This window comes from Geotrypetes seraphini, chromosome 2 (genome assembly GCF_902459505.1).
Source record: "Geotrypetes seraphini chromosome 2, aGeoSer1.1, whole genome shotgun sequence".
NCBI classification, from domain to species: domain Eukaryota; kingdom Metazoa; phylum Chordata; class Amphibia; order Gymnophiona; family Dermophiidae; genus Geotrypetes; species Geotrypetes seraphini.
In genome coordinates, this window is record NC_047085.1 from 512,445,436 (window position 1) to 512,468,645 (window position 23,210).

The 23,210-nt window shown below is 45.5% G+C and overlaps 1 protein-coding gene across 1 annotated transcript in view; it reads right to left on the reverse strand.

Moving 5' to 3' along the window:
• LOC117354992 (zinc finger protein 845-like) overlaps positions 1-16,704 on the reverse strand; it is an 81,990-nt gene extending 65,286 nt beyond the window's left edge. Inside the window, exons 1-5 of the mRNA XM_033932949.1 lie at positions 16,348-16,704; positions 15,930-16,056; positions 9,704-9,814; positions 6,626-7,000; positions 1,152-2,806 (exon numbers count right to left, since the gene is read on the reverse strand). Of these exons, the coding sequence (XP_033788840.1) occupies positions 1,152-2,806; positions 6,626-7,000; positions 9,704-9,814; positions 15,930-16,056; positions 16,348-16,479 (2,400 nt within the window). The 5' untranslated portion in view covers positions 16,480-16,704. The remainder of the gene's footprint in view (positions 1-1,151; positions 2,807-6,625; positions 7,001-9,703; positions 9,815-15,929; positions 16,057-16,347) is intronic.
• Positions 16,705-23,210: the final 6,506 nt, after the last annotated feature.

Here is a 23,210-nt window from a genome sequence, read left to right on the forward strand (position 1 = left end):
TGACAACACCCAGGTCAGGATGTCAGAAAGAGGTGTTTGCAGTAATTGTTTTCCCATGGGACTGGTTTCACTGTCCCTTTGAAGATCAAGGGTTAGGATGTTCACTGTCCCTTTTCTTTTTGATGTAGTTTCCCATCTGTCTTTACTGAGGTTATTTGAGCGGCAAGGAGGTGTTACAGTTTATTGTGTCTTTGATGCTATCCAGTTGTCATTCAAATAAAGGAAGTCAGGATAGGTGTTGCACTGTCTCTTTGATGCTATCAAGAAGGTGTTACAGAGGCCATCTGTCCTTTTGGTGTGATCAAGGAAATCAGATCAAAGAGGTCAGGATCTACAATAAGCAATGTTATTGTAGAGACCATCTGGTATTACTTTTCTTTGGGGGTAAGGAGTTCAGGTCAGCAGACTTGAGAATACATAAACAAAATTATCAGTAATATGCTGGGGCATAACAGAGGGTAATTACTCCCCATATGAATCCTCTTGTGCTGTTTTAGTCATTAAAGCTTTAACCACATTCTAGACATGTAAATGGCCTCTCACTCTCATGGACCCCTGAAGTCATTTTAAACCTCATTGATGATACAAAGTTTAATCATAAGATATATATTTATTCATTCATTTAATTTTCTATACTATTCTCCCAAGAGAGCTCAGAACAGTAAACATGAATTTATTCAGGTACTCAAGCGATGGAGAATCTTTCTCTCCCATATGGATAATCACAGTTTTTATACATAATTAGTTGTATTCCAATTTCTATTCATTGTTGAGTTGTAATAGGTCAATATTCAGCCAGGGACAGTGAGCATTGTCTATAATATATTTCTATGTGGCTCATCCCCTCTTCAGGTCTAAAAATGTACAGTCTACACTTAAAGTTATAGATGAGAGTCAAGAATACCAAAGCTATAGAAGAATGCAGAAATAGTGTAATGTTAGTACACTCTTTAATATTGGTTTTAGTTTTCTACAATATTTTCTATCAGGAATTTCTACTTGATAGTTGTTCCTTCTGCCACTCTTAAATGTTCATATACACTTTCTTTCTGTATCTCCTGTATGACTCTTCCTCTATCTTTTTAAATGTGATTCCAATTTAAGCTTTTACAACATTCTGCACAGCATGATTGTCGACTAAAGTTTTAAACATAATCTGAATATGTAAATGGTTTCTCTCCAGTATGAACCCTCTTGTGCTTTTTTAAAGCTGAGGGATCTCTATAACTTTTGCCACATTCTGGACATGAATATGGTTTCTCTCCACTATGCATCATCATGTGCTTTTTTAAAGCTGATGGATCATGATATCTTTTTCCACATTCTGAACATGTAAATGGTTTCTCTCCAGTATGAATCCTCTTGTGCTTTTTTAAATTTGACCGCTGAGTAAAGCTTTTACCACAATCTGAACAAGTATATAGTTTCACTCCACTATGGATCATTATGTGCTTTTTTAAAGATGATGGATCACTATGTCTTTTACCACATTCTGAACATGTGAATGGTTTCTCTCCAGTATGAATCCTCTCATGTGTTTTTAATGCTGACTGGCAACTAAACCTTTTACCACATTCTGAACATGTAATTGGTTTCTCTCCAGTATGAATCCTCTTGTGCTTTTTTAAATGTGACTGCTGACTAAAGCTTTTACCACAATCTGAACAAGTATATAGTTTCACTCCACTATGGATCATCATGTGCTTTTTTAAAGATGACGAATTACTATGTCTTTTACCACATTCTGAACATGTGAATGGTTTCTCTCCAGTATGAATCCTCTCATGTGTTTTTAATGCTGACTGGCAACTAAAGCTTTTACCACATTCTGAACATGTAAATGGTTTCTCTCCAGTGTGCATCCTCTTGTGCTTTTTTAAATATGACTGCTGACTAAAGCTTTTACCACATTCTGAACAGGTATATCGTTTCTCTCCACTATGCATCATCTTGTGTCTTTTTAAAGTTGATTGCTGACTAAAGCTTTTCCCACATTCTGAACATGTAAATGGTTTCTCTCCAGTATGAATCCTCTCATGTGTTTTTAATGCTGACTGGCAACTAAAGCTTTTACCACATTCTGAACATGTAATTAGTTTCTCTCCAGTATGAATCCTCTCATGTATTTTTAAAGTTGATTGCCAACTAAAGCTTTTCCCACATTCTGAACAGATATACGGTTTCTCTCCAGTATGAATCCTCTTGTGTGTTTTTAAAGCTGAGGGATCAGTATATCTTTTGCCACATTCTGAACATGTAAATGGTTTCTCTCCAGTATGAATCCTCTCATGTGTTTTTAATGCTGACTGGCAACTAAAGCTTTTACCACATTCTGAACATGTAATTAGTTTCTCTCCAGTATGAATACTCTCATGCATTTTTAAAGTTGATTGCCAACTAAAGCTTTTCCCACATTCTGAACAGATATACGGTTTCTCTCCAGTATGAATCCTCTTGTGTGTTTTTAAAGCTGAGGGATCACTATATCTTTTGCCACATTCTGAACATGTAAATGGTTTCTCTCCAGTATGAGTCCTCTTGTGCCTTTTTAAATTTGATGGATAATTAAAGCTTTTCCCACATTCTGAACATGTAAATGGTTTCTCTCCAATATGGATGTTCTTATGTATTTTTAAAGCTGAGGAACTACTATATCTTTTCCCACATTCTGAACATCTAAATGGTTTCTCTCCAGTATGAATCCTCTTGTGCCTTTTTAAAGCTGAGGGATCACTATATCTTTTGCCACATTCTGAACATGTAAATGGCCTCTCACTCTCATGGATCCTCTGAAGACATTTTAAACCTGTTTGATGATAAAAATTATTATCACAATAAACAGTTGTAGACTGTTTCTCATTTGGATTATTTTGTGCTTTCTTAGATATGATATCAAATCGTTTTTAAGTAATTACTTTTATTCATTTGTATTAATTTGTTATGGGTGAATATTCAGCCAGGGGCACTAAGCATAAGCTGATAACTAGATTAGTCCCAGATAGTCAAATACTGGTAGTTTTCCTGGTGCGGAATTAAAAGGGATGGCAATGACATGGGAAAAGCCCAGGACATGTCCCATGTCATTAAACTAAAGCAAGCAGAAAAAAAGACATTTGGGGCCGGATTCTGTATAGGACGCCTGGTCTCAGCATCTGACTAAGCGGCTTTTCAGAATCACACACGGACGTCCCATTGATGGACAGACGCCTAACTCCACCTAACCATCCCAATTCTCTAACCGGCATCTATGTCACAGGTGCTGGTTAGTGAATTTTGTTGCCGCTGAGCTGATCGCCACATGGGAATCTCCCTGAGGCAATCAATTTAGCAGCTACGGCAGGGAACCCGTCTCCCCTGCAAAGTTGCCTGGCAGAAGGGATGCCCACTCCTTTCTGCCGGAACCCCTGAAGCTCCTCCATCTCTGGATGTCTGCGGCAGGACGGATGCCCACTCCCTCCTTCTGCTGGCCTCATCATGCTCCGAAGCCCCACAAACATTCCCCTACTTCACCCCTGACACTCCTCAACACAAGATCCCGACAGTCCCCGAATGCCCTTCAAGTGGAAGAAAATTTAGCGAAGAACCTCAAAAAGGGAGACAAATCCTTCTTCAGGTACATTAGCGACAGGAAAAGGAACACAGATGGGATAGTACGCCTAAAAAAAACAGACGGTTAGTACGTGGAATCAGATTCCGAAAAAGCGGAACTTCTGAATGAGTACTTCTGCTCGGTCTTCACCAGCGAAGCACCGGGTCACGGTCCACACTTACAGACAAAGCAAAGAGTGAAAGACTCGTTTTGGAATTTCGAGTTCACACCCGGAGACGTCTACTGCAAGCTGACAACACTCAAGGTGAATAAAGCCTGGGACCGGACAATCTACACCCCAGAGTACTCAGGGAGTTGTGTGATGTCCTGGCGGAACCGCTATCCGTACTCTTCAATCTCTCCCTCATTACGGGGAGAGTACCCATGGACTGGAAAACGGCTAACGTCGTTCCACTGCACAAAAAAGGTTACAGAGTTACAGACCGGTGAGTCTAACATCAATAGTGTGTAAACTCATGGAAACACTAATCAAACGAAAAATAGACACGATCCTGGATGAGGAGAATTTACGGGATCCCAGTCAACATGGATTCACCAAGGGTAGGTCCTGCCAATCCAATCTCATTAGCTTCTTTGACTGGGTAGCAAGGAAGCTGGACTTGGAAGAATCCCTACACGTAGTGTACCTAGACTTCAGTAAAACTTTCTATAGCATCCCTCATCGTAGGCTGCTGAGCAAGATGAAATCGATGGGGTTGGGAGAAACGCATGGGTCAAGGATTGGCTAAGTGGTAGACTTTAGAGGGTGGTGGTTAATGGTACCCGCTTTAAAACGTCAGAAGTGACGAGTGGAGTACCGCAGGGCTCAGTCTTGGGCCCGCTACTTTTCAACTTATTAAAGGGGACCTGACTCGGGCTTCAAGGCAAAATAACACTATTTGCAGACGACGCTAAACTATGTAACATAGTGAGCGGCTCCAATTTACACGATAGTATGACGCAGGACCTGTTTTTGTTAGAACGTTGGTCATCGACCTGGCAGTTGGGCTTCAATGCCAAGAAATGTAAGGTCGTGCACCTCGGCAGTAGAAATCCGTGCAGAACTTACACCTTAAATGGTGAGACCTTAGCTAGGACCGTAACAGAACGGGATTTGGGAGTGACTATCAGTGCAGATATGAAAGCTGCCAATCAAGTGGCGAAGGCTTCATCTAAGGCAAGACAAATGTTAGGTTGCATCCGCAGAAGTTTAGTCAGCCGGAAGCCTGAGGTCATCATGCTGTTGTACAGAACCGTGGTGAGACCACATCTGGAATACTGCGTGCAATTCTGGAGGCCACATTACCATAAAGATGTGCTAAGAGCAGAGTCGGTTCAGCGGATGGCCACCAAGATGGTCTCGGAGCTCAAGGATCTCTCATACGAAGAGAGGCTGAACAAATTGCGGCTCTACTCTCTCGAGGAACGTAGGGAGAGGGGAGACATGATTGAGACGTTCAAGTATATCACCAGACGTATCGAGGTGGAAGAAGATATTTTCCTTCTCCAAGGACCCTCAGCCACAAGAGGGCATCCGCTTAAACTCAGGGGAGGGAAATTTCATGGCGACACCAGAAAGTATTTCTTCACCGAAAGAGTGGTTGATCATTGGAACAAGCTTCCGATACAGGTGATCGAGGCCAACAGCATGCCAAATTTTAAGGGTAAATGGGATGCCCATGTGGGATCCCTGAGAGGGTGGAGTTAAGAATGGGTCATTTGGAGCGGGGTCTCTAGAGCAGAGTTAGGGGGTGGGTCTGTGGAGTGGGCAGACTTGATGGGCTATGGCCCTTATCTGCTGTCATTTTTCTATGTTTCTACCTTTGACTGATGGCTGGAAAAGGAATGCCTACTCCCTCCTGCCGGCAGGCAGCCACTGCCTTCCCCATCCTGGTGCATTTTGGGATGCATTGGGGAATGGCCTAAGGCTTCCTAAAACTCCAACTGACTAGATCCCATGGGAGGGGATTTAGGGATCTGGCCAATCGGAGTCAGGCCACTCCCTATGCATCCCAGAATGCACCAAAAAGGGGAACGCCTGTCATTTTGCAGTGGTGGGCCTGCCGGCAGGAGGGAGTTGGCATTCCTCTTGCCAGCCATCAGAAAAAGGTTTGAGGGATGTTCAGGGGCAGCAGGGGGATCTTGGGGGGTGTTGGGGAGTGTCAGGGTGGAATCGGTGAGTATTTGAGGGGATTTGGGGAATGATGGGGCCAGCGGCATGAGGGTTTCGTCATCCCTCCTGCCAGGGGATGTCTCAGGAGCGGCAGAAGGATGAATTGGGCATTCCTCCAGCCGTGGAAATGGGGGGAGGGGCTTCAGGGGTTCCAGCAGGAGGGAGTGGGCATCCCTCCTTCCAGTCAACTTTGCTAAACTGACCGCGGCAGGGAAATTCCCTTGTCACGATCAGTTCAATGGCTGAGTCTATTTGATTGGCTTGTTAGACAGTGGTAGGATGCCTACCGCAGCCTACAATTGGGACACCATTCATAGCCTTGAGTGAGCTTACTGGCCCTTCGCACCTTCCTAGGCTTACAAAAACACCCACAATGTAGGCTGCCCGTCACTGGGTGTTTTTTTTTAAACATGCATCCCGATTGGCTGGTTAGACAGTGGTAGGACGCCTGCTGCAGCCTACAATCGGGACACCATTTATCGAATTTGCCCCTTGGTGTCTTTTGTTTTGCCGTTAATAGCGTGTCCTCTTTGCAAATACTGCACACGTGACCCACTGGAACACCGGAAATAGTTCCCCTTTTTTTCACCAGTGTGCCACATTTCCAAATAGTTCACACTCTTGGTGATATTTCCCTTGAAACAAAAATGAAGAGGAGCTAAAAGACGAATGTTTGGGCTGTCCATCACTAGGAATTAATGCTTTCATACATTCAACTCCATGTAAAAGGTTTCCCTTCTGCATGCGTTCTCAGCTGTATTTCAGCTTCACCTTTCGTTTGGAGCCTTTTCTACACTGACAACACAAAAAGGGTCTCACCGTGGGGTGAAATCTCTTGTGCAATAAGAATTGATATATCTTACCAAGGCTTTTTCCAACGGTGTCTTGCAGAATGGATTTCTTTCTTTTCCTCTTTCCCCGATGGAGCTGAAAAGCCATTTGGTCGCTGTTTTTACTTCGTAAGGGTTTCTCTTCTCTCGGGTGTCTCTGGAGCTCAGAAATGTTTGTGAGTTCCCTGTCACTTTTCTCACCCTCAGCGACTGCATCCAGGGAGTCTCTTGCAGGGTCTCTCGGCTTCTTCTCCGATTCCTGTTGATAATTCCTTGTGTTTTGACTCTCATTCCTCTGGGAAATATTCTCACCGACATTTCCTGGTTGTCTTGGGATGGGTTCAATTTCTAGAAGCCAGTTTTCTTGATTCTCCTCCCTCTTCGTCTCCTGCATTGCCTCAGTATCTGCTGGATAGAAACAAAAGACGGTAATCGTGCATTAGGAACTATGGAACGCTATTAATGTCAAGAAACAAAGTTTTCTGGGCTCACACGACTACATAGGATTTCTGAGATTAAGAAAATTCCACAAATTAGCTCATAAGTCTTCAAACCTCTCTCTTTTTTTTAATTAGGTTATGGAACTAATTTTTCAAACAGCAATAAAGCTAAAGGGAAATTAAACAATTTAATTAACGAATTAATAGCAGGAAATATAGCCCACATCAAAACAGGAACTCCCCCACCCACAACTACATTCAAAATCTTGTTCCCACCTTCAACAAGAGGGGGAAGGGTACAGAGCCTGGCAGGGAGGGGGACAGGGTGCAGAGCCTGACAAAGAGTGTGGGGTTGGGTGCAGAGCCTGGCAGGGAGAATTTGGTTCAGAATGTTTTTTATTGTTTTCCTCCTCTAAATCTTGGGTGCGTCTTATGGTCAGGTGCGTCTTATGCAGTGAAAAATACGGTAATTATACTTGATATACTGCCTTTCTATTAGGGACTAAACAGCACAGTTTACAATAATAATTTACCCCAATATAATCAATAACACAAAAGACAAAACAACGATACAGGAATCAGTAGGGTTGATCCCATAGCTATGTATAAAAGTCTACCGTAATATCGGAGCCCCAAAAATGCTAAAGAATAAAAGTGAGATCAATCTAGATGGGATTCTAACTGTAAATGTTGGGGCAGAGAATTCCACATGGCTGGTGCCCTATAAAGGAAAGCAGATTCTCTAGTAGGATCCGATTTTGCTCAAGACACAGATAGGATAAGTTCTGGTTCAAAGATCCTAAAGTGGAATGGTAAGGGATTATCAATAAATTACCCAAGAAACCTCAGTAAAAGGCTCTGTGTGTCAGAACCAATATCTTAAATGTGGCTTGATAAAAATATGGTAACCAATGGACTCCCTTCAGGAGTGGAGAAACATGGTAAAGTCTCCCATAAAAGTCTTAATAGCTGTATTTTGAATGTTTTGGAGGCAGTTAATAGTATATTTGGATAGCTCAACAAAGAAGGAGCTTCAATAATCAAGTCAACTCAAGACAAAACCATGAACCAACTTGTATAACGAAGACTTGTCAAGGGCCATAATTCCCCAAAATACCTCTGAACTACTGAGTATTCCTGGCGGAATTCTGAACAAAACATTTCAAAATTCTGCAAGTTTGACAACATTTAACCATATTTGTACTTAATTATCCAGAATTTCAGTACATTTCCGTATTTTTTTATTAAATTCTACTACAGAAAACAAGGGTTCTTCAAGTTTTTCTCGCTTAATGACTTTCTTCTAGAAGCACAACTTTGTAAAAGCCCAACTTAGTGAAGTTTGGTTGATTTGTTTTCATAGTACTTCACTTTGCCTTTATATTGTCGAAAAACATATCTGAAAGCTGAAATATTTCAATAGATTCAGAATTTAATAAATCTTTTTTCTGTCTTTTGTTGTCTGAGCAGCTTATTTCTCCATTCTCTTAGGTCCCAGAGTCCCTTTTCTGCTTTTCTTCTTCCTAGGATCGTCTGTCCATTTTACATTTTGTCTCTATGTGTCCTGTCCAGCATCTGTCCCTCCTGTTTCTATCCTGAGCTTCTGCCCTCTGTGTCCCTCTCCATTCCCCTGCATCCATCATCCCTCTGTCAGAATCAATGTCCCTGTGTCTAGCAGTCCTTTCATGCCTCTGTCGCTCCCCTTCAAGCATTCTTCTCCATGTCTGTCCCTCTTTCAGCCCAGCATTGCTTCAGTGTCCCTGTCTCTATGCTCAGTCCCCATCTAGGATCTCTTCTCTATGTTTCTGTGCCTCTCATTTAGCAGGAACTTCAGCCAGCCTCTCTCCCCTATCCCCTCTCAAGCCAAAATCTTTCTCTCTATCCCTGAACACCCATGGCCAGCATCTCATGCTATCTCTCTCCCCAGCCAGCATCTCTCATCCACTCCCACCAGCCAACATCTCTCACTTTCTCCCCATTGTCCACTACCACAGCCACGCAGATTCCACTCAATAGCAGCCTCCCACCAGCTCTGCAGGTTTTCCTCTACTATGGTTCTGGCAAAGAAAGAGGAAGTGACATTATTGAAGATGGGACTGCGGTAGAGGGAAGCCTGCAAACAGGCTTCTCAAATTTTCCGGTAGTGATTCAGAGGAGTGCAGCCCAATACCAAATTCTCTGCCAACTTCAGGTAATTATGCGTCCCTGGGGAATACTGCGCTAAGTTATGTTCTTAGAGGTGGAACACAGCCATTGGGATACAACCCACATGTCTAGAATATCTTGCACTGGAACATGTATTCTGCCTGTTCAGCCCCACTCACCTGCCTTGGGAGCTGCTTCTCTGTTAAGCAAGACAGGACTGAGGTGCTCAACCATGAAGACACAGAATGTGAAGAATTAGAGATTCAAGGTCTGCAGCTCACGAAAGCTCTAGAAACTTCTGTGGCTTTGTAAACTTTTTCCAATGCTGGGCTCCATCAGTTGACATCATCCACTTGGGAGGACATATATACTGCTCTCCGTACAGATAAGTCATTTGTTTTACTATCTAAGACCTTTTATACTGCAGAGTAGTTATTGCTCACCAGTACACTGAAATACCTCCTCTTACTCTGTATTGTAGTTATTACTATAGCCCATATCATTCTGTAGAGTATCTGTTACTCACCCGTGTCTGAATGTCTAACTTCTCTCTCTCCTGACTCCTGGGGATCCTGGATATGTGTCTCTCCATCTTGTTTAATCCACGATAACAGATCAGGACTTATCCTTACAGAGCCTGTTTCCAGGAATAAACATAAAAACTCAGTTATACTTCCCTTTTGTTCAAAAATAAATATGCAAACCAAGAAGAAGAGGACTTCCTTATTGTATAATCATCCTACCCAGAATGACATATGGGTCTAATATGGATGTTTCCAAGACTACCACAGGCTAACTTGAGTGGGTCTATCTTCATTATTAGCTGTTCCCAAATAGAACAAAATAAGCTACTATCTTTTCCTAAACATAGATTTACTTGTGGTAAGAGACAGGCGTATCATAATTAAGAACATAAGAAGTTGCCTCCACTGGGTCAGACCAGAGGTCCATCTTGCCCAGCAGTCTGCACACATGGTGGCACATCAGATCCATGACCTGTTAGGTGGTCCCTGACTTTTCCTATAACCCATCTCTACTTCTATCTGTACCCCTCAATCCCCTTATCCTTCAGGAATATCTCTAAACCTTCCTTGAACCCCCGTAGCGTGCTCTGCCCTATCACAACCTCCGGGAGTGCGTTCCATGTGTCCACCACCCTCTGAGTAAAGAAGAACTTCCTAGCATTTGTTCTAAACCTGTCCCCTTTCAATTTTCCGAGTGCCCCCTTGTACTTGTGGTTCCCCAAAGTCTGAAGAATCTGTCCCTGTCTACCTTCTCTATGCCTTTCAGGATTTTGAAGGTTTATATCATGTCTCCTCTAAGTCTCCGCTTTACCAGGGAGAATAGCCCCAGCTTTTCCAACCTGTCAGCGTATGAAGTTTTCCATACCTCTTACCATTTTAGTCGCCCTTCTCTGGACTCCCTCAAGTATCGCCATGTCCTTTTTGAGATACGGCGACCAGTACTGGACGCAGTACTCCAGATGCGGGCGCACCATTGCACGATACAGCGGCATGATGACTTCCTTCATCCTGGTCATGATACTCTTTTTGATGATACCCAACATTCTGTTTGCTTTCTTTGAGGCTGTCGCACATTGTGCTGATGCTTTCATTGTTGTATCCACCAACACACCCAGGTCTCTTTCAAGGTTACTTACCCCTAGCAATGATCCCCCCATTTTGTAGCTGAACATCGGGTTATTTTTCCCTACATGCATGACCTTGCATTTTTCTATATTAAAACTCATTTGCCATTTTTTTGCCCACTCTTCCAGTCTTGTTAGGTCCCTTTGCAGGTCTTCACAGTCTTGTGGTTATAACCCTGCTGCAGTTTGGTGTCATCTGCAAATTTAATAACCTCACATTTCGTCCCCGTCTCCAGGTCGTCTATAAATATATTGAACAGGAGCGGACCCAGCACCGACCCCTGCGGAACTCCGCTTGTGACTCATTGCCATTCTGAGTATTGGTCCTTTACTCCAACCCTCTGTTTCCTGCCTGACAGCCAGTGTTTAATTCATTGGTAGACATCCCCTTTCACCCCGTGGTTCCACAGCTTCTTAAGCAGCCGTTTGTGGGGTACCTTGTCGAAGGCTTTTTGGAAGTCAAGGTAAATGATGTCAATGGATTCCCCTTTGTCCCTCTGGCTGTTTATCCCTTCAAAGAAGTGCAGTAAGTTCGTGAGGCACGACCTTCCCTTGCAGAAGCTGTGCTGGCTCGCCCTCAGCTGTCCATTTTTTTCTATGTGCTCACAGATGCTGTCCTTAACCAGTGTTTCCATCATTTTACCCGGAACCGAAGTCAAGCTCACCAGCCTGTAGTTTCCCGGGTCACCCCTCATCCTTTCTTAAAGATAGGCGTGACATTTGCTATTTTCCAGTCCTCCGGGATCTCCCCAGTTTTCAAGGATAGGTTACATATTTGCTGGAGAGTTTCCGCTATTTCGTTTCTCAGTTCTTTTAGTACCCTTGGGTGGATTCCGTCTGGGCCTGGTGATTTGTTGCTCTTCAATCTGTCTATCTGTCGGAGGACATCCTCTTGGCTTACCTCTATTTGCTCAAGCTTTTTATCCTGATTCCCACTTATGATCTCCTCAGGTTTTGGAACATTGGATGTGTCCTCGCTCGTGAAGACCGACGCGAAGCACTTGTTCAACCTGTCAGCTAACTCTTTTTCCTCCTTTACCACTCCCTTTCTGTCTCCATCATCCAACGGTCCATCTTCCTCCCTCGCCGGTTGTTTCCCCTTCACGTACCTGAAGAACGGTTTTAAGTTTCGTGCTTCCCCATCCAGCCTCTCTTCATATTCTCTATTTGCTTTCCTAACCGCTCGGTGACATTCCTTTTGGTGTTTTTTTGTTCCTTCTGGTTGTCCTCAGTTTGGTCCTTTTTCTATTTTCTGAACGATCTTTTCTTGTCACCTATCGCCTTCTTCAATGCATTTGTTATCCACACCGGGTTTTTTGTTTGATTCTTTTTCTGGGGACGTACAGGTTTTGTGCTTTGCGCACTGTGTCCTTAAGTAGGGACCAGGCTTTCTCTACGGTCTCCATCTTCCCTGAGTTGCCTCTGAGTTTCTTTCCCACCATTTTTCTCATAGCATCGTAGTTCCCTTTTCTGAAATTGAGCGCTGTCGTTGTAGTTCTCTTCACCTTTGATGTTCCTACTTCTAATTTGCACTGGATCATGTTGTAATCGAGTGGCCCTATTACTACCACCTCCTTTGCGGGTCCCCCTAGCCCGTTGAGGATTAGGTCGAGAGTGGCATTTCCTCGCGTTGGTTCCATGACCAGCTGTTCCAGTCTATCCCAGGGTAGTTGAAATGCCCCATCACCACCACACTTCCGCTTTTAAATTCCTGCCTCAATTCTGCTTCCAGGTCTTGGTCGTTTGCTTCTGGTTGTCCAGGTAGTCGATAGTACAGTCCCAATTTTATGTCAGCTCCATTTCTTCCTGGTAACTTAACCCATAGTGATTTCAAGCCGTCCGCCCTTACTGCTGTTTCCATCCTGGTTGAGTGAATGGAGTCCTTTATATATAATGCTATTCCTCCACCCTTCTTGCACGTCCTGTCTCTCCTATAGAGTTTGTACCCTGGTAGGACCACATCCTATTTGTTGTCCTCAGACCACCATGTTTCTGTGACTCCAATTATGTCTAGGTCCTCTATGACTTCTAGCTCTCCCATTTTGGCTCTTAGACTTCTTGCATTTGTGTTTACTTTCCTTGCTGGTTTTCCTCGTGGTTTGTTACTCCTGTGGGTGATCAGATCGTAGGACCTCTTATAATTGCTATATTATTTCAGGTCCACATTCTGATTCCAAATTTTAATCACCTACGCCTGTCCCATCCTACCTGCCTCAACTATTTTGTGTAAAGAACTACAGAACTACATCTGCAGGTGTGTGCTTCATGAGCTGTATCATTGAAATATATTGGGTAATGAAAAAAAATCAAAATACCACTAATCATGAAAGTGGTAAATACAAACCCTCAGATCATGGAAAGCAACATTTATCTCAAATGGTGTAACCCATGAACCAGCGCTGGTTGAGAATGTACAACTCCCAACACCTTTCTGACAGACGAAAAAGGTGTTTCAATCTGTCCAAAGCAGATCTTCCTCATGGGGTAATAACCAGCGTTGCCCCTCATAAAATTCTTATTTCAAAATAGAGAATGACACGGTGGCAGTTACCCTCGGCTAGCCGCGGGTAACCCGCCAAAACGGGGAAGAAAAAATAGTGGCCTCTGCGGGACGGGGACAAGGCCATTCACCGCCCCGTGGAGCGGTGAATGGACTTGTCCCCGCAGTGAGGCAATCAAGATCGCGCGGTCCCCGCCATCTCCCTCCCTCCACCTCACCTTTCAACTGAAGAGCAACCGCCGGTTGAATTTCTGCCGGTCTGCGCGAAGAAAAAAAAAAGCCTCTCCTTTTCTCCTGCTCTTATCGCCATGCTGCAGCTACTAAAACCGACAGGAAGTCTATCTGACGTCAATCGCTGCCTGGCTGGCCCAGAACGTCCTCTCCGACTTCAGAATCGAATCAGAAAGAAGACTTCTGGCTTTAGCAGCTGCAGCATGGCGGTAAGAGAAGGGGAAAAGGACGGAGGCTTTTTTTTTTGAGCGGCAGGGAGGCAGCAGGCTGGCTTTGGCTAGGTAGGGAGAAAGGTAGACAGGCACAGGCAGGAAGGCTTCAGGGCTGGGGGTGGGACAAAGTGTGGAAGGCAGTGAGAGGGACATAGGAAGGAGGCACTGGGGGCACTAAAGACATGGGAAGGAGGCACTGGGGGCACTAAAGACATGGGAAGGAGGCACTGGGGGCACTAAAGACATGGAAAGGAGGCACTGGGGGCACTAAAGACATGGAAAGGAGGCACTAAAGACATGGGAAGGAGGCACTGGGGGCACTAAAGACAGGAAGGGGCACTAAGGACATGGGAAGGAAGCACTGGGGCACTAAAGACATGGGAAGGAGGCACTGGGGGCACTAAAGACAGGAAGGGGCACTAAGGACATGGGAAGGAAGCACTGGGGCACTAAAGACATGGGAAGGAGGCACTGGGGGCACTAAAGACAGGAAGGGGCACTAAGGACATGGGAAGGAAGCACTGGGGCACTAAAGACATGGGAAGGAGGCACTGGGGGCACTAAAGACAGGAAGGGGCACTAAGGACATGGGAAGGAAGCACTGGGGCACTAAAGACATGGGAAGGAGGCACTGGGGACATTAAAGACAGGAAGGGGCACTAAGGACATGGGAAGGAAGTACTGGGGCACTAAAGACATGGGAAGGAGGCACTGGGGGCACTAAAGACAGGAAGGGGCACTAAGGACATGGGAAGGAGGCACCGGGGGCACTAAAGACATGGGAAGGAGGCATCGGGGGCACTAAGGACATAGGAAGGAAAGAGGGAGGGAATAGAAAGGGACAATTCTTGGGCCTGAGTGCTTAAAGAAAGAAATGAAAGAAAGGATACACAGACAGAAGGAAACGCAACCAGAGACTCATGAAATCAATCACCAGACAGCAAAGGTAGGAAAATTATTTTATTTTCAATTTAGTGATCAAAATGTGTCAGTTTTGAGAATTTATATCTGCTGTCTATATTTTGCACTATATTTGTCTATTTTTCTATAGTTACTGAGGTGACTGAGCTTGCGGAGATGGGGCGGAAACAGGGTTTTAAAATTTTAGTCCTAGTAGTTTGCCGGTCCACAAAATAATTCTTTTATTTCTGCCAGTCCACGGGTGTAAAAAGGTTGAAAACCACTGATGTAGGGTATGCCGGCTTTCTTTTTTGCCAAGCCGCGCTCGCGCTGATCAATCTTCTCCTCTCTTGCAACTTTTCCGGTTGCATCAGAGGAGAATATTGAACAAATGAGCACCCGCACATGCGGCTGGGCGAAAAAGAAAGCCGGCATACTCTACATCTAAGGTGAGATGGAGGAAGGGAGATGGCGGAACACTGCAGTCGGTCGGGTGTCTGCTGTTTTTGTATCACTGCCTGTCTGCGCTCATGTTCCAGATCCTCCTGCATTTTTAGTGTGCACAATTGACCTGATTTGAGCTATAGGTGAACATGGGGGACACGTCATTGAAAGGGAAGACAAGTTAATTGATTTATTTTATGTTCGGTTTTTACTACAGGGCAGAGGCACTGAAACAGATTCTCAGGGCACTAGTAGTAGTGGCAGGACTCTCTTCTGTCTTCATGTTGTTTCGCAGTCCTGAGGCTTATATGGATGCTGCGGGGATGGTGACGGGGCGGTGAATGGGATGGCGGTGATGGTGACGGGGCGGTGCAGAGGATGGTGGGCCGGGGATGGTGCAGCGACGGGGACAGATTTTTTCCCCGTGTCATTCTATATTTCAAAACATTACCGTTGTGGTCTAACGGCAAACGCAGCCGCGCAATGTAGTTGCTTTGAAAAGCTGGTAATGAAAGAAAATCATCTCTCATTACAAGACTGCCCACCACAACTGTACAATGTAATCTTCTGCAGCCAGGTTCTGACCATTTGGGCTACTCTGACCCTGCATTTTAGCTCTTCTTCAAGAAAAAGAGAATAATCTGTCTCTGATTTCAAAGGGGAAAAAATTGTAAGACACACAAGATGGTCTTATGGTTCCTCACACTGTCAGCTTAAGATAGAGATTAGTAGAGAAATCCAGATCACACTTGGAAGTTTCTGGAGCACAGGAAGTGCAGAAAATTGTGTCCTATTAGTTGAATATTTTAGTCCTTACCTAGGGAGAGCAGAGTCTCATAGTTCTCCTTCATCACCTCCCTGTAAAGCTCCTTCTGCCCTTCATCTAAATATTCCCACTCCTCCTGGGAGAAAGAGACAGCCACGTCCTCAAACTTCAGCTGCATCTGAAACACAAACCAGAAACACCCTCAGCCCTTCAGCATCACCATCAGACATTATTGTAGACCTGGCGCAGGTAAGTTGCTTAGTGTACATGTGGATGGAGCGTGGAAGTGGCGCCAAGTGACCTAGTGGAATTGATCAAATCACTTGGAATGAGAGACTGGATTGTTCTGTTGGACCATGAGGTGAGGAGAGGCTGAATGGAAGCCCAGGGCAGCCCCTTAAGCCTCATTCCAAGTCCCCTCCCCTCCCCCTGCCAGGAAAAGTGGGGGTGGGGGAGGGGGAGCTCCTACCTGAGCAGAAGCTCCTGCAGCCATTTCCCTCTTGGGGCTGGGAAGAGAGAGAAGAGCACAAGATGGACGACTCGCTTTCCTTCTGGCCACAAAGACTTTTCCCGCCCTCAGGGAAATTCTAGCAATGAGCATTCTGACCAATCAGCAGCGGATGAAACTGAAACTCCTCCTCCTTTTCTCCCTTAGTCTTGCTAAGGGGCGGCTCATTCTGACCAATCAGCACTAAAAGGGGCAGAGCCAGAAGCAAAGAGCGTCTCTCAGACTTCGGCGTGAAGCTCCGCCCTCTCCCTTGTGACGTCACCCGCCTTCCAGCTCGCAGACTTGCTTTCCCTGGCAGCGCTGGCTCCTGAGCTAGGACAAAGCTCCAACTCCTCCTCCTTTTCTCCCTTAGTCTTGCTAGGGGGCGGCCCATTCTGACCAATCAGCACTAAAAGGGGCAGAGCCAGAAGCATAGAGCGTCTCTCAGCCTTCGGCGTGAAGCTCCGCCCTCTCCCTTGTGACGTCACCCGCCTTCCAGCTCGCAGACTTGCTTTCCCTGACAGCGCTGGCTCCTGAGCTAGGACAAAGCTCCAACTCCTCCTCCTTTTCCCCCTTAGTCTTGCTAGGGGGCGGACCCATTCTGACCAATCAGCACTAAAAGGGGCAGATCCAGAAGCAAAGAGCGTCTCTCAGCCTTGGGCATGAAGCTCCGCCCTCTCCCTTGTGACGTCACCAGCTCCTCCCCCCAGTTCCTTTCTAACCCTGAGGGGGGAGATTTCCCCCAGCAAGCACTGCGGCAGCTCCCAACTTGGGCTCCTGGGGCTGAGCAAAGCCTAATCCTGCTCTGGGCCAGTGAAGTGTCTCTCCCTCTCCTCTGGCTCAGGGAACCCCCTGAAAGCCCAGACCCAGCCCTTGGCCCAACCAATGAAGGGTTCAGCCAACACTCTCCCGCCTTAAAAGTCAACCTTCATGGCAAAGGAGCCATCTTTTTTTTTATGCAGAGAAACCATAACAAAATATAGCAACATGTCATGAAATAGAAACACAGCTTCCAACAAAACACAGTAGAATGCTGATAGGTAACAGAGGGTGGTGGTTAATGGAAGTTGCTCGAAGGAAGGAAAGGTGTCCCTTAGGGTTCGGTGCTGGGGCCGATCCTGTTCAATATGTTTGTGAGTGACATTGCTGAAGGGCTAGAAGGAAAAGTGTGCCTTTTTGCAGATGATACCAAGATTTGTAACAGAGTAGATACCGAAGAGGGAGTGGAAAATATGAAAAAGGATCTGCAAAAGTTAGAGGAATGGTCTAATGCCTGGCAACTAAAATTCAATGCAAAGAAATGCAGAGTAATGCATTTGGGGATTAATAATAGGAAGGAACCGTATATGCTGGGAGGAGAGAAGCTGATATGCACGGACGGGGAGAGGAACCTTGGGGGTGATAGTGTCCAAAGATCTAAAGGCGAAAAAACTGTGACAAGGCAGCTGCCAGAAGGATGCTGGGCTGTATAAAAAGAGGCGTAACCAGTGGAAGGAAGAAGGTGTTGATGCCCCTGAACAGGTCATTGGTAAAGCCCAACTTGGAGTATTGTGTTCAGTTTGGAGACTGTATCTGGCGAAGGATGTAAGAAGACTTGAGGCGGTCCAGAGCAGGGTGACGAAAATGATAGGAGGCTTGCGCCAGAAAACGTATGAGGAGAGACTGGAAGCCCTGAATATGTATACCCTAGAGCAGGGGTGCCCAAACTTTTTGGGCTTGCGAGCTACTTTTAAAATGACCAAGTCAAAATGATCTACCAACAATAAAATTTTTAAAAAACACAACGCACACTGTACTCATAGAATTGTTAATTATCATTCCTATTCTGGGGTTTTTTCAAAGAGGTCAAAGCAGATGACTCTATGCACTGTCACCTCAGTAACAACCATACAAAAATAGACAAATACCCACCCCTCCCTTTTTACTAAACCATGATAGCAGTTTTTAGCGCAGGGAGCTGCGCTGAATGCCCAGCGCTGCTCTCGACGCTCATAGGCTCCCTGCGCTAAAAACCTCTATTGCGGTTTAGTAAAAGGGGACCATATTGTAAAATATAGACAGCAGATATAAATTCAGACACATTTTGATCACTAAATTTAAAATAAAATCATTTTTCCTACCTTGTCTGGTGATTTCATGAGTCTCTGGTTGCACTTTCTTCTGACTGTGCATCCAATCTTTCTTCCCTTCTTTTAGCCTGTATGCTTCCTCTCCTCCTGACCTCATTCCCCCCCCCCAACGTTTTCTTCTTCTCTCCCTGCCCTTTCTTTCTCTCTTCATGCCCCCTTTTTTTTTTTTCTGTTTCTCTTCTTTCCTTCTGACTCCCTGCCTGCCCTCTTCCTCCCTGCCCTCCCCCAAGCCACTGCCGCTGCCATCAGATAACAGGCCCCCAAAGCCGCCGGCCGCCGGCCAAGCTCTCCTTGCTTTGGGCCCACCAGCATTCCTCAACCCGACATCAATTTTGCCGTCGGAGAGGAAGTTCCGCTGGCCAGAACTTCCTCTCCTACGGCAGAATTGACGTCGGGGAGAGGAAGACTGATCGGCCCAAGATCGACCTATTGGGAGAAATGCTGCCGGGTCCTGCCTTTGAGGAAACAGAAAGTAGGCAGGCCATGGCAGCAAGAAGAGCTAATCACAAGCTTCACTGACCTGTCTCCCGCTTTAGCCCACGAACGGGGCTCTAACATGTGCGTGCCGGCTTCCTTTCTCTCCCCCCCCCTGACATAACTTCCGGTTTCAGAGGGAAGCCGGTACAAGCACACGTTAGCCCACGGAACATAAATTGTCCAAGCCGGTTTTTTTTTTTTTTTTAATGTTGAGCAGTGGAGGCAGCAGCAGAATTCAGGAGCAGGCCAGTCAGGAGGGGAAAAAAGAGCAGGGAAGAAGGGAACCCGCTCTGCAATCGACTGGGGTCGCCTGGGATAGACTGGAGCATTGGACACTCCAACTGTGCGAGGGAAACAAAATTACTGGAGGCTGTGAGGGACTGTTTCATGGAACAGATGGTCACGGAACCGACGCGAGGAGATGCCACTCTCGACCTAATCCTCAATGGACTAGGGGGACCCGCATAGGAGGTGGTAGTAATAGCACCACTGGGAAACAGTGATCACAACATGATCCAGTGCAAATTAGAAGTAAGAACATCAAAGGTAAAGAGAACCACGACGACAGCTCTCAATTTCAGAAAAGGAAACTACTACACTATGAGGAAAATGGTGGGAAAAAAACTCAGAAGTGGCTCAGGGAAGCTGGAGACCGTTGAAAAGACCTGGTCCATACTCAAGGACACGGTGCACAAGGCACAAAACCCGTATGTCCCCAGGTTTAGGAAAGGGTGCAAAAAGAATCAAACAAAAAACCCGGTGTGAATAACAGATGCAGTGAAAAAGGCGATAGGGGACAAGAAAATATCGTTCAGAAAATGGAAGAAGGACCAGACTGAAGACAACCAGAAGGAACACAAAAAACACCAACGGGAATGTCACCGAGTGGTTAGGGAAGCAAAAAGAGAATATGAAGAGAGGCTGACGAGGGAAGCGAGAAACTTCAAACCGTTCTTCAGGTATGTAAAGGGAAAGCAACCGGCAAGGGAGGAAGTGGAACCGTTGGATGATGGAGACAGAAAAGGAGTGGTAAAGGAGGAAAAAGAGGTAGCCGACAGGTTAAACAAGTTCTTCTCGTCGGTTTTCACGAGCGAGGACACATCCAATGTTCCGGAGCCCATGAAAAACTGGAGCAAATAGAAGTAAACCAAGAGGATGTCCTCCGTCAGATAGACAGATTGAAGAGCAACAAATCACCAGGCCCGGACGGAATCCACCCAACGGTACTAACAGAACTGAGAAACGAAATAGTGGAAACACTCCAGCAAATATATAACCTATCCTTAAAAACTGGCGAGATCCCGGAGGACTGGAAAATAGCAAATGTCACGCCTATTTTCAAGAAGGGATCGAGGAGTGACCCAGGAAACAACAGGCCGGTGAGCTTGACCTCGGTTCCGGGAAAGATGATGGAAGCACTGGTTAAGGACAGCATCTGCGAGCACATAGAAAACAATGGACAGCTGAGGGCGAGCCAGCATTGCTTCTGCAAGGGAAGGTCATGCCTCACAAACTTTACTGCATTTCTTTGAAGGGATTAACAGCCAGAGGGACAAAGGGGAATCCATTGACATCATTTACCTTGACTTCCAAAAGGCCTTCAACAAGGTACCCCATGAACGGCTGCTCAAGAAGCTGGGGAACCACGGGGTGAAAGGGGATGTCTATTGATGGATTAAACACTGGTTGGAGGGCAAGAAACAGATGGTTGGAGTGAAGGGCCAATACTCAGACTGGCGATGGGTCACGAGCAGAGTTCCGCAGGGGTCGGTACTGGGACTGCTCCTGTTCAATATCTTCATAAACGACCTGGAGACGGGGACGAAATGCGAGGTTATTAAATTTGCAGATCACACCAAACTCTGCAGTAGGGTTAGAACCATGGAAGACTGTGAAGACCTGCAAAGGGACCTGGCGAGACTGGAAGAATGGGCAAAAAAGTGGCAAATGAGCTTCAATGTAGAGAAATGCAAGGTCATGCATGTAAGGAAAAAGAACCCGATGTTCAGCTACAAAATGGGGGGATCACTGCTAGGGGTAAGTAACCTTGAAAGAGACCTGGGTGTGTTGGTGGATACAACAATGAAAGCATCGGCACAATGTGCAGCAGCTTCCAAGAAAGCAAACAGAATGTTGGGTATCATCAAAAAGGGTATCACGACCAGAACAAAGGAAGTCATCATGCCACTGTATCGGGCAATGGTGCGCCCGCATCTGGAGTACTGTGTCCAGTACTGGTCACCATACCTCAGGAAGGACATGGCAATACTTGAGGGAGTTCAGAGAAGGGCAACTAAATTGATAAAAGGAATGGAAAACCTGTCATATGCTGACAGGTTAGAAAAGCTGGGGGCTCTTCTCCCTGGAGAAGCGATGACTTAGAGGAGACATGATAGAAACCTTCAAAATCCTGAAAGGCATAGAGAAGGTAGACAGGGACAGATTCTTCAGACTGTGGGGAACCGCAAGTACAAGGGGCACTCAGAGAAATTGAAAGGGGACAAGTTTAGAACAAATGCTAGGAAGTTCTTCTTTACCCAGAGGGTGGTGGACACATGGAACGCGCTCCCGGAGATTGTGGTAGGGCAGGGCACGCTACGGGGGTTCAAGGAAGGTTTAGATAAATTCCTGAAGGATAAGGGGATTGAGGGGTACAGATAGATTTAGAGATAGGTTATAGGAAAAGGCAGGAACCACTTAACAGGTCGTGGACCTGATGGGCCGCCGTGGGTGCGGACTGCTGGGCGCGATGGACCTCTGGTCTGACCCAGCGGAGGCAACTCTTATGTTCTTATGTAATACAGACACATTCATACCCTAGTCAATCATCCTACGTATTTACACATAAAATACTGGTATCGTGTACTATGTTCATACTAAATCCTACTTATTTGCACACATTTCTATTCTATTTATATTTCTTTAATTTTCTATACCGTTCTCCAGGGAAGCTCAGAATGGTTTACATTAATTTATTCAGGTACTCAAGCATTTTTCCCTGTCTGTCCCAGCTGGCTCACAATCTATATAATGTATATGGGGCAATGGGGGGGGATTAAGTGGGAGATGCAGTAATACCGACTGGATGGCTGGTGGCCGATTCTCTGGTCAATTGTGGAACAGCGATTGATGGGCAGGAGTAGCGTGGGTTTGAACCTACAATTTCAAGGTGCTGATGCTGTAGTTTTAACCACTGTGCAATACTTTCCTCATGCTCCATGTCGTGTTTTATGTTGCTTTATTAGTTAAAGCAGTCTATGAAGAGAAGGGTCTTTATCCCTTTCTTGAACTTTCCAGTGACGTTTCCTAGTTTTAATTCCTTCGGAAGTTCCACCACATTGAAGCTATCACTGAGAACATTTTTGTCCTGATGCTTTTTATCTCATGTCTCTGAAGGAGGGTATTTCCAACAGAGATTCTTGGCTCAAGCGTAGGGCATGTGCTGGTGTATGGTATTGTGTCTTGCTGCTAGTTATTGCCATTCTGAGATAAAGATCTTGAATTTCACCCTGCTTTCAATCAGGAGTAGCGGGGTGGCACTCGTCCGCCTCCATTTTCCCAGCAGAAATCTTGCTGCTGCGTTTTGTACCATTTGAATCTGCTTGATCCTGTACTTTGGAATGCTCAGCAGGATCACGTTGCAGTAGTCTAAGATTGAGAGTACCAAGGCTGTTATTACGTTGGATATCGCTTGATGAGAGAGATAAGGTTTAAGTCTTCTAAAGCAGTAGAGCTTGCCATAAGCATTTTCACATTTACAAACTCTCTTTCGACTGGCAAAATATTTGTACATCTCTAAATGTTAAGATCCTCCGTGCTGGTAGGAATCTGATCTATTGGTGGAGATAGCCCAAAAGACGATTCTCCTGCCCAAGGCAGTAGCTTAAGAAACCTCTGATGATGTCACTCTGGGATTCCATTGAATGCACCATTCAGAGAGCTTCTAGCTGGGGCTCATGCATTGTAACTCTTCCAGAAGGTGCTGGAAACTCAAAGACTGAGCTTCCAACTGCCTTCTGCATGCTGTTTACTGTTTAAACACAGTGCATATCAAATTTCACCTTTCATCCCCTTTACACAGGCAGCACTAAAATTCACATCTCCTGGTGCATGGATTTCCCCCCAGGCTACATCAGAGAAAATCATTTGGGATGTCCTCATCCAATGCTCCAACCTCTATCAGGAAAGCAAAACCTCTTAAGAGCTATCGGAACGGGCAAATAAATGCTGAAAAGCATG